At 38.2% G+C, this 12,230-nt stretch overlaps 1 protein-coding gene and 1 long non-coding RNA gene across 4 annotated transcripts in view; one reads left to right on the forward strand and one right to left on the reverse strand.

Moving 5' to 3' along the window:
- The window catches only part of LOC147846549 (uncharacterized), a 1,651,758-nt gene that overhangs the window by 1,269,007 nt on the left and 370,521 nt on the right, over positions 1–12,230 (reverse strand). The window lies entirely within an intron of this gene.
- Positions 1–12,230, forward strand: part of piezo2b (piezo-type mechanosensitive ion channel component 2b) — a 257,364-nt gene that overhangs the window by 206,346 nt on the left and 38,788 nt on the right. For all 3 annotated transcript variants that reach the window (XR_015478970.1, XM_087241404.1, XM_087241405.1), the window contains 3 exons: positions 3,016–3,750; positions 7,326–7,584; positions 11,964–12,146. Coding sequence is in view for 2 of the 3 variants with exons in the window: in XM_087241404.1 (XP_087097530.1) it covers positions 3,016–3,750; positions 7,326–7,584; positions 11,964–12,146 (1,177 nt within the window). In the remaining variant the exon portion in view is untranslated. The remainder of the gene's footprint in view (positions 1–3,015; positions 3,751–7,325; positions 7,585–11,963; positions 12,147–12,230) is intronic.

A 12,230-nucleotide genomic window follows, 5' to 3' on the forward strand; every position in this document is an offset into this window, starting at 1 on the left:
TTAGTAAAGTGTTAATTAACGTTACTTAAGCATTAGGTAATGTTGAAATAGTGTACACTTTACAATAAGGATCATAATTATATGAATAAATGCTTTGTTAATGATAAATCATGTTAGTAAAGTGTTAATTAACGTTACTTAAGCATTAGGTAATGTTGGAATAGTGTACACTTTACAATAAGGATCATAATTCTATTAATAAATGCTTTGTTAATGATAAATCATGTTAGTAAAGTGTTAATTGACGTTACTTAAGCATTAGGTAATGTTGAAATAGTGTACACTTTACAATAAGGATCATAATTATATGAATAAATGCTTTGTTAATGATAAATCATGTTAGTAAAGTGTTAATTGACGTTACTTAAGCATTAGGTAATGTTGAAATAGTGTACACTTTACAATAAGGATCATAATTCCATGAATAAATGCTTTGTTAATGATAAATCATGTTAGTAAAGTGTTAATTGACGTTACTTAAGCATTAGGTAATGTCGGAGTAGTGTACACTTTACAATAAGGATCATATTTCTAATAATAAATGCTTTGTTAATGATAAATCATGTTAGTAAAGTGTTAATTGACGTTACTTAAGCATTAGGTAATGTTGAAATAGTGTACACTTTACAATAAGGATCATAATTCTATGAATAAATGCTTTGTTAATGATAAATCATGTTAGTAAAGTGTTAGTGAGCATGAATAACAGTTAAAGCTGAGGTTCTGATGTAATACACTCCAAAAGAGTCCTCCTTTGTCCCTGACATTGATCAGGAACTATGCACTTATTAAAAGCTTTACCAGTTATGCTAACATGTTGTTCATGTTAACTAACGCGTTAACTAACATTGTAAGTTTTCATTAACAAGGATTCAGTATTGCTTTATAAATGTGTTGTTCATTATAAGATCAAGTGATCTAATCCATTAACAAATGCGTTAGTGTATGAGTGAGTAAACATGAACTAATTAAGCTGTTCATGTAAAGAGATGCATTAGATAATGTGTAAATAAACATTAACAAAGATTAAGTAATGCTGAACAAAGTCCTTAATTACTGTTAGATCATGTTTACTAATGCATTAGCTAACACATAAATAAATGTTTAGTTAACATTAACAAAGGTTAGGTAATGCTTAATAAATGCGTTATTCATTGTTAGTTCATGTTAACTAATGCATTAACTAATGTTAACTAATGCACCCTTATTGTAAAGTGTTACCCAATAACCTGCCTAATTACCCTAATTACCCTGCATAGTTAACCTAATTAACCTAGTTAAACCTTTGTAGTTAAGCCTAATGTCACTTTAAGCTGTATAGAAGTATCTTGAAAAATATTTGGGAAAATATTATTTACTGTCATCATGGCAAAGATAAAATAAATCCATTATTAGAAATGAGTTATTAAAAGTGATGTTTAGAAAGGTGTTGAAAAAAATCTTCTCTCCGTTAAACAGAAACTGGGGGAAAAAAATAAACAGGGGAACTAATAATTCAGGGGGGCTCATAATTCTGACTTCAACTGTATGCATAAATAGGTTTCCATTGTAGTTCATGCGCATAATTTACTTACTAGTAAAAAAGTTATTAAAGCATTTTTATGCAGTACTCTAAAGTAGCTGAAATATGGAGTCAATCTAGGGCCATTTATACTTGCAAAATAAAATAAAGTTTTGCAAACAAAAAATAAAGTATTAAGCGAAAATAAATAATTAAATAAACAAATAAATAAAAGCAAATCTCCAAAGAATGCAAATTAAAAATTAATTTTTGAGAAATAAAAAAAAATTTTGCTAACAAAAAAGAAAAAAGAACTACAAAAAAATAAATAAAGAAAAATCAAGAAAAACAATATATTTGCAAAACATTTGTATAGCATTACCTTTACAAAAACCCGTCCAGTCAATTGCAATGCTCATTTTGATTAGCTTTTTAGTCAACCGTGAGTTTGCAGTGCTGTTTTGCAAGTTTTTTGCGCTTTTCACTTTGTGGCCCTGATTTGACAAGGGGCGGAGTCAAGGGAACTTGGGGGTTTACAGCCCTGTAGGTATGGTATTAGGTTATTAAAAAGCAAATTAAAATGAATATTGCAATTGACTGGACGGGTTTTGTTAAAGCAATGCTATACAAAAGGTTTTGCAAACATATATCGTTTTTTTATTATTATTATTTTTTATTATTATTGCAGATATTTTTGTTTTGTTTTTTACTCTGTGTGGTTTTTATTTTTTGTTTTGCAGTTCTTTTTGTTTGGAAATTTCATTTTTATTTCTCAAAACTTAATTTTCCCTTTGCAATGCTTGGAGATTTGTATTTATATATATATATAGTTGAAGTCAGAATTATTAGCCCCCCTGACTTATTAGCCCCCCTGTTTATTTTTTTTCTCCAATTTCTGTTAAATGGAGGGAAGATTTATTTTATCTTTGTCATAATGACAGTAAATAATATTTTACTTGATATTTTTCAAGACATTTCTATACAGCTTAAAGTGACATTTAAAGGCTTAACTAGGTTAAAAAGGTGAACTAGCCAGGATTAGGGTAATTAGGCAAGTTATTGTATAACGATGGTTTGTTTTGTAGACTATCGAAAAAAAAATTGCTTAAAGGGGCTAATAATTTTGTCCCAAAATTAGTTTTTAAAAAATTAAAAACTGCTTTTATTCTAGCCGAAATAAAACAAATAAGACTTTCTCCAGAAGAAAAAATATTATCAGACATACTGTGAAAATTTCCTTGCTCTGGTAAACATAATTTGTGAAATATTAGAAAGAAAAATCAAAAGGGGGCTAATAATTCTGACTTCAACTGTATATATATATATATATATATATATATATATATATATATATATTTTTTTTTTTTTTTTTTTTTTTTTGCTTAGTACTTTATTTTTTTTGTTTGCAAGACTTTATTTTAAGTATATATGGCTCGAGATTGACTCCATATGACAACAAACATAGCTACTGACTGGAATAATGGTGTTGTTTTTTTATGTGCTCATGTTTGCAGTGAGGCTACTCAGTGCGTCACGCTGTTTTCTCGGCAAGGAACCAACGACACTATCGACGAGGCTGAAGACGAGCGAGAACAGCTGGAGCACAAGCAGAAAACAGAAGAAGCAGAACTCAGAGACAAACCTGAAGAAGAGCAGGAAGTGGAAACAAGCGATCAGGGGAAACAGGAAGTGTTACCGGTGAGCCATCTGGTGACACAGGAAGTGAAAGAGGATGTAATACCTGTGAGCGATCAGCTGACTGGGGAAGTGACTGAGGAAGTTGAAGAGGAGGTGGAAGTAGTTAAGGAAATGGAAGAGGAAGTAGAAAAGGAAATTGGAGCAAAGGTGGAAAAGGAAGTGGAAGAGGAAGAGGAAGAGGAAGCGGAAAAGGAAGTGGGTGAGGAAGTGCAATGGGACTTGGTGGATCCAGAGGAAGCAGAGGAGTGTGTAAGTGATGGGGAAGGTGGGGAGCAGATGCAGCAGGATGAAGGTGAATGGTCGGGAGTGGAGAACGTGGTGAGCGGTCCACTGTTCACACCAGACACTGACGCCCCCAACACGTCTGACGCTGACGTGCCGCCCAGCTACAGTAAAGCGGTGAGCTTCGACCGGCTGTCTGTGAGCTCGGACGACAGTGACAGCGACAAACGGCTGATGCTGATGACGCCTGACAGCAAATCTGACCTGGACGACCCTCTGCTGCCCTCCATGACCACCGACATGACCGCCAGCGAACTGCTGCTCAACAAGTGGGTGATCTCATATAGGTTTTTGTCTTGATTTCAGTTTTGGCTTACTCAGAGCGTATCATAGTGGTATTTTCACTTGTATCTTAGTATCTATACAGTATATGAGAGCAGTATCACACGAGTAGCAGTGTGATATGGCTGTATCTCGGCCAGTGGCGTAGCGGACGGGCCCGCAGGGCACGCACCGCGGGGGGGCCCCGCATGATTAGGGGGCCCCGCGTCATCGCGATTTTCAATAAACTGTTGGGAACAACTGTGGTCGGAACCAAAGTTCACACGTCTGTGTTCTCTGAACACCTCTTAAGCGGTGGACTACTTCATTCTGTTTGCTTGCCGCCAATGTTGCCAACTTAGCGACTTTTCAGACCCCCTTAGCGACAAATCTAGCGACTTTTTTGTGTGTTATTGGAGATTTTTTTAGACTGTCATTTTTCCATACTGTACCGTCCCTACTCTTCTCAACGAGCTGCGTGTGATGCCGCCGGCCCCTCCCCCGCCTCACAGCACTGACAGGCGGCCCAGTCAGTCCTCTACAGCAGCCTCTCCCACCTGCAGCCCGAGAGCAGATCACCCCTCTGCGTACCGACGACAAATGATTTAGCACAGGCAGTGTTAAGGTATTTCCCTTGTAAAGTCAAACCGATCTACTTCTACTTTATTTTAACAATTTATTTGGACCGTTTATTCTTTTCTTGTTCACAATCACAGATATTTTATTGACAGTTTCTGAACTTGTCTGAGTTTATTACATGTGAGAGATTACTGCACATTCACTAACGTTACACATCTATAATGATATACTGTATTCAAACAGCAATAAATTTAGTTAAATAAACATGCTTGTAGAAAGTGTAGTGCAATTATAAATACCCCTTTATTAACCATAGGCTGTTAAACAGAAACTGTAGAACGTGATGACGTCAGTGATATGCAAATTGACGTATGACGTATCCCCCCCCTTCATCAGGGAGCCCAGTCAGAGATCCCTGCAGGGGGGCCTCCGCATTTTGCGCTACGCCACTGATCTCGGCACTGGTGGGAGGCGTGCATTGGCTTGAGGCTGCAGGCCGAGTGTCTTAAGGGCGAATTATACTCGCGCCTGGCGCCGCATCGCACACCTCCGCTGACTTCGTGCACACCTCGCAAAACAGCCGAGGCTTTTATACTCGCCGCGTTCGTCGTTGTTTTATTTTTTTAAATAACATGGGGCGGTCAAAAGAAATACCCTAAAATCAGACGGATAAACAGAGAAGTAGAAAGTTTCCGGAAGTACGTCATATCATAATGTCGTTCATTATTTTTAAACTAATTATTTTTTATTCTTTTTATATATTATTTTAATGATTTTAAGCATTTTTATAGCCATTCAAGTTTTTTTAAATATCTAACTTTGATGCATCACTTGCTTTTGTTCATATCTCGGACAGTTTTACCATTTAAAGTTTATTACAAAATGAATCACAAGAGAACATGAGTTGCTCTACAAATATATATTTAATTATAGCAAGAATAAAAGCAAAAAAAGTACACTTTATAAAAAATAATGATGTTTTTTTTACATTTAGTCTGATCCACAAATATATACATCAGTGTAAAACCTATACTGGTGGAAAAGCATATTCAGTAATTGTGTACCTCTCCACTTTTGTCATGGCCTCAGGTTTTTCCAAACTTTTAAACATAAACTTTCCTCCTTTCTCACTGCTCTTGCTATTTCTAGCAAATAGTTATTGGTCATCCCTTGCTTTTGTTCATATCTCATATAGCTATTATACCTATTACAATTTATTACAATATTAATGTCAACAGAATATGAGTTGCTCTACAAATAAACGTTTTATTATCGCAAAAATAAAAGCAAAAAAAGCACACTTATTAAAAAATACAAGCCAAGCTCATTCTGAAAATGTCCCGCGGATGTTTGTGGAGACAGCGGAATACGTCCCTGGAGGTATGTACGGCTGCATTTATTTTTCAAGCGAACGCTACAGGGCGGTGTGACGCTGTTCCCTTTCGCGCTTGCCGGCCGGCCGGCCGACTGCTTACCTCCTTGTGGAGGGCTTCCCCGCTGCAACCCGTTTGTCCACTCAGCTCACCGTGTACGTCGGCAGGCTCGAGATGCAGAGAGGAGTTGACCACGGTGATCGGTTTCGAGTCTGAGGAAGAGCGGTTCCAGCAATCAGGTAAGACTAAAACAGAATCCCAAAAATTAAGTGAACGAGTTTCGTAACGGGGTGAGAACGCGGTGAAATCCGAAAACCCGGTGGAAAAAAACAAAAATAAGGGCTTTTCTTTTTTGGACGGCTTTTGTAAATTGTTGCTCGGGTTTAGGGATGCGAGCGGGCGGGTCGATCGGTAAAATTGGTTGGGTTGAGGGAAGGAGGAGGGCGGGTCGGCCGATTGGCTGGTCGCGCAGTCAATCATCCGGTCAGTCGGACAGCGGCCTCTGGTGGGTTCACGTGAGAACAGCGCGGGCGCGAACTGCACTCGCGAGAGGCGTCTGAGATGCGAAAAAGCGCACAACAGCGGCCTCTCGCGGATTCGCAAAAACAAAAACTGCAGCCGTACGTACCCGCCGGGACGTATTCCGCGGTCTCCAGAAACGTCCGCGGGACTACGTTTCCACAATGAGCCTGGGTTGAAAAAATACCTATGTTTTTTTTAGATTTAGCCCACTCCACAATTCACACATTATTGTCTGGCTAGTTTCTGTCCTATACTTATGCTGAAAAGGCAATGATGGCCCAACATTCCATATCATTATCACCAATCAAGCTCAGAGAAACAGGGCATCAGTATATTGTGTTCCTTTCCAGTTATCGAAAATAATTTTGTGACTCCATTATAGTTTTGTAAATATTAAATTGTTTAAAATACAAAATTAAACAAAATACATCAGTGCAAAACATATGACTGGTGGAAAAACATAGGCTGTAATTGTGTACATTTTGCCATGGCCTCTCTTGGTTTTAATAAACTTATTCTTCAGGTTTTTTCAAACCTTTTAACAAAAACGTTCTCCTTTCCCACTGCTGTTGCAGATTCTAGCCAATAATTATTATTAATCTGGTAATCTCTCTGATCACGGGTCATAAAGATGTGTGTTCTGTTGTACTGTTTCAGACAAAATCTCTTTAGAGTGTTTCATATTCAACTCAAATCAGTTGCGGCACCGCGCGCACTCTTCGCTCGAGTCTCAAAAAATGCCGTACGCACCGCCAGCCAAAATCATGCTGCGCACACCCAAAGCGAACCTCCGCAAACTCCGCGATGACGTCACATTCGCCGCGCGCACTCAAGCGAACAAGCGGATGCGTCAAGTATAAACCAGGCTTTAGTGTCCCACCAGTTACTATATACAGCCGTATCTCACTGCTACTCGTATGATATTGCGTTTAAACAACAGTTTGATGGCATAATCGTGTACATAACAAACAAAATCAAACACAGAGAGTATTAAAAACCCTTTTGTATGAAGAACTACTTTCTTCTGCCATTCATTCAAGTCTGCAGCTGACGTCAGAACAGCAGAAACTTGCTCATTCACCAGTGTTAATATGTGTTTTTTTTTCCAGAATGTTCTACGACGAGATGCTGGACAGCTCAGATCGCTTCTATAAGTCTCAGCCGCTGGGTCTCCAGTTGTGTTACGCTCTCTACAACCTGCTGGTGGCTCACTCGGAAATGGTGTGTTATCTGGTCATCATCCTCAACCACATGATCTCCGCCTCCATGGCCACGCTGGTGCTGCCCATCCTCATCTTCCTGTGGGCCATGCTGTCTGTTCCACGACCCAGCAAGAGGTTCTGGATGACCGCCATCGTCTACACTGAGGTCAGAAATGCTCTTGGGGAAATCAGGGTGCGAATTAAAGGGGGGTTTGGGAGGGATTGACCCCCCTTTACCTAATGATTGATCCCCCCCAGAAGGATGTCAAAACAACATGTATGGGGAGTCAGTCCTCTGAATTGTGAGAAATATTGGTCACACTTTTTTTTGATGGTCCGTTTGTTAAATTTAAGCTACATTGCATCTACATGCCAACTAATTCTCATTAGATTATCAGTAGACTGTTAGGTTAGGGTTAGCTTTAATGCACTTTTTAAATAAATAAATAAAAAACAAAGCAGCTGCTTGCCATCACGACAGCAATAAGATCCGGAATCTGGGGCTGTTGCACGGCGCTGCTGTGGCAATGGGACGTTCTATTGAGTGTTGCTTCTAGGTCATTCTAAGCCCTTTGCCCGGATGTTGCCAGAAACTACAGTGAAACCCTTAAAAAAAGGCACTTGAGTAAGGGTGACAGACAGGGCTTTACATTAACACCCGCCAACCCGCCAAATGCGGGTAGATTTCAGCTCTGGCGGGTTAGACAGACACCTCCACTAGCCACTTTGGCTGGTTGGAAATCTCCAGGGTTCGACAATAAGCATGGCCCAATATTCGGGCAAATGTGATCTTAGAATCAAGAAGCAGCACGACTGACAAAAATAACTATGTTCGCGCGAGCAAAACAGCAAAAAAGGAAGTGAAGTGGAGACTAAATAGTTGAGTTTTTAGTCGTTTACGTTTACATTTAGCCATTTAGCAGACACTTTTATCCAAAGCGACTTACAACTGAGGACAAGGAAGCAATTTACACAACTATAAGAGCAACAATGAATAAGCGCTGTAGGCAAGTTTCAGGTCTGTACAGTCTAAGAAGGAAAGCATTAGTAATTTATTTATTTATTTATTTTTTTTGAGTACAGTTAGTGGTATATCCAGAGAGGCAATTGCAGATTAGGAAGAAAGTAAGTAAATACTGAAAAAGAAAGTAAATACCGAACGAGAGGATGATCACTCCCACGCATAGGTGATGTGATGCGATGCGCGCGACTGTAAAAAAGCGCACACGCTCCCGTTTACTTGCACAAACAACAATGCCTAAAGGAAGCGCAACTGGTTCCCTTTAAAATAGAATGGACAAAGAGCGATGATCGTTCATTCACAGACAGTCCAGCTGCTTTCCAGAGCTTAAGATAAAAAAAAAATACATATTGTTTTGTAAGCAGTAGTGGTCACTGCTTTCATTTGAATTATTCTTTGAACAGATTATTAAAAGGCCTATATTACCCATGTCCTTTCATTGTCAAACACAGTATGTTTCATCTGCTTTGATTCGCTTACAGTTATTTTTGTTAAAATGGTTTAATTATATTTTATTTTTACAATAACATCGCTTTAATGGGGGATTACTGCTTGTTTATGTGTAGTTAACTGCTGATCTGGGACTTTTAGCCAGGACAGATTACTGTGCATCTTTTAGATACATGACAATAATATTTTTTTAAATGTAATGTTTTTTTAAAGAAAAGTTTTGTTGAATTTTTTTGTGCACCTATAATGCTATATTTTCCTTGTTTTGACACATTAAAATTGAGAGGAAATACTTAATTGGTGTGATCAGAGATAAATTTGATAAATCCTTAATTTTGAAAAAAATTTTGTTAAATGAAAACTGATTGCATTGCGACACAAACCAACACTTGTGCACACTGAGCAAGCTAATACACAACACACACAAGAAGTTAAACCTAAACTAAGTCATTTCAGCATGCCAAAGTCAAATTTATGCATATAAAATATATTTTCCCAACAAGAAAAGTGTGGCTAGTGAAAATGGCGAGTGGCTAGTATTGTTGGAAATCTACTAGCCAATGGCTGGTGATCAAAAAAGTTAATGTCAAGCCCTGGTGACAGATAAGAAGTTTGTTGCAACAATCTTAATGAAATCCGTTACCTCAGAGATTTTTCCGCCTCAGGGACACCCTTAAGTTCAACTACCGAAGGACTACAAGTGGCCACAGGTGGCAATTGTAAATGATGTCACTTGCAGAGGAAGCGCGGTTGCCTGAGTGTGCAAGTCCAAGTGTGCAAGCCTGGAGGTGCAAGTGCAAATCTGCAGCCAGACTCTATTGAAAAATTGTATAAATACAAGGTCCCACTTTATATTAAGTGTCCTTAACTACTATGTACTTACATAAAAAAAATACAATGTACTTACTGTGTTTATAATGTATTTGAGAACACTTGTGGTGCTTTTGAGTTGGGATAGGGATTATGTTATGAACAGGTTTAGTGGTATGGGTAGGTTTAAGGGTGGGTTAAGGTGTAAGGGATGGTCAACAGTGTATTTACAAATGTAATTACAAAAGTTAATTACAGATGTAATTACATGTATTTAATCAAGCATAAATACAGAGTAAATACATGTATTTACACAATAAGTACAAACTATTAATTCCTGTGTAGGTACATATTAGTTAAGGCCACTTAATATAAAGTGGGACCGAATATAAACACATTGTAGTATCTCCATATAACGAGTCATACTATTGTGAATGCAAATCAGTCTATGCTAGAAAAAAGTCTGAAAGCGGCAGATCTAGCACACTGATGGACATGATAAGTGTTCACAAGACACTTTTCTTGTAAAATAGCTGTTTATTTCTACATATAACCTAAAAGTAAAGTCAAATTAGACACATGGTTTGTATAGTTTGCTTTACAGTAACCTCTCAAATAGCTAATCAGAGGATACTGTAGGTCAGAAGAATACACTAAATATCGCACAAAATACTGAAAAATTTAGTGTACTTTATTAATAAAGTAGATGTCGTTTAAATAAATACATACATTTGATTCACTGAAACTTTAAACAACTTGTTAAACCCCACAATCGTCAATGTATAATTCGCACCCTGGGGGAAATCCTGTTTAGATTGCGTGCTTTAACATCCGGGTTTCTGTCTATGTATATTTCAGTTTAGTGTTTTCTCGTCACTTCCTGTCATCTTAGTTTTACTCTTATTATCTTGGTAATCTTTAGGTTTATTGTCTCCACCCCCTTGTCAGCTTGTTTGGTTAACTGTTGCCTTGTGTATTTATACCCTGTTCTGTTCACCCTTCACTGCCATCAGTTTTAAGTCACTCCAATAATGTCTGCATTTTTCATTCGTTGTTAAGTTTGTTAGGTTTGTTTAAATAAATATTTGTTGGCTGCATCTGGATCCTCACTTTTGTTTAGTATCTGCGCTACGCCAGATTGACTTGTCTTCTGGTTGATCATTTGGAAAAGTGGCAGCAGGTCGATTTCTCTGATGAATCATCTGTTGAACTGCATCCCAGTCATCACAAATACTGCAGAAATCCTACTGGAACCTGCATGGACCCAAGATTCTCACAGAAATGAGTCAAGTTTGATGAAGGAGACATCATGGTTTGGGGTTACATTCAGTATGGGGGCGTACGAGAGATCTGCAGAGTGGATGGCGACATCAACAGCCTGAGGTATCAAGACATTTGTGCTCCCCATTACATTACAAAGCACAGGAGAGGGTAAATTCTCCAGCAGGATAGCGCTCCTCATACTTCAGCCTCCACATTCAAGATCCTGCAAGCAAAGAAGGACAAGCTGCTCCAGGATTGGCCACCCCAGTCACCAGATATGAACACCATTGAGCATGTCTTGGTAAGATGGAGAAGGAGGCGTTGAAGATGAATCCAAAGAGTCTTGATTAACTCTGGGAGTCCTGCAGGAACGCTTTCTTTGCCATTCCAGATGACTTTATTAATCAGTGATTTGAGTCATGTCAGAGATGTATGGATGCAGTCCTCCAAGCTCATGATGGAGTCAGACACAATATTCATTCTGTCTCCACTGCAGCATGACTTTATATTCTATACTGGACATTATTTCTGTTCAGTCACAAGACTTTTGTCTAAGCAAAGTCAGACCTTACTGTCCTAATGAAGTCATTCAAAATCAAGACATGATCTTATTTTATTGTGGTAAAATAAGCGTAATCTAGAGGCCTTTGCCTTTCATATAAGCCACTTCTGATACCAAATGATCAACTAGAAGTCGAGTTATTATTTGTTGTTCATAAAACTTGGATAGGCAACAAGACTTTTGTCAGGTAGTGTATATAAAATTACCATTTATTAAAATAATCCTGATTACTTTATCACTTTGATGGCAAAAGTACTTTCAATTTGCTTAATTACTTCCTTTTAATCTTGTTACTATTTCACATAACAAAATAGTTTAACTTTATGGTTTGCTTTAGTCAATACTATATCTTTGAGGGAAGCCTTGTACATTCAGTTAACAAAAGACTGAATCTGGTAGATTTCCAAAAAATTAATAAACGTGTTTTTGTTTCCTGCAGGTCACCATCGTCATCAAATACTTCTTCCAGTTCAGCTTTTTCCCTTTCAATCAGAACCTGGAGGTGAACAAGGGCAAGCCGTACCACCCGCCCAACATCCTGGGCACAGAGAAAAAAGACGGATACGTGCACTACGACCTGGTCCAGCTGCTGGCGCTCTTCTTCCACAGATCCATACTAAAGGTTCTTACTCGCTTACTGTGTTAACTTACTGTGTTAGAATCAAGCTTGTGGCAGTTAAGCAAGCAGAACTCATACTGTAAAGCT

The sequence above is a fragment of the Danio rerio genome, chromosome 2, assembly GCF_052040795.2.
Source record: "Danio rerio strain M-AB ecotype USA chromosome 2, GRCz13ab, whole genome shotgun sequence".
Taxonomy (NCBI): Eukaryota; Metazoa; Chordata; class Actinopteri; order Cypriniformes; family Danionidae; genus Danio; species Danio rerio.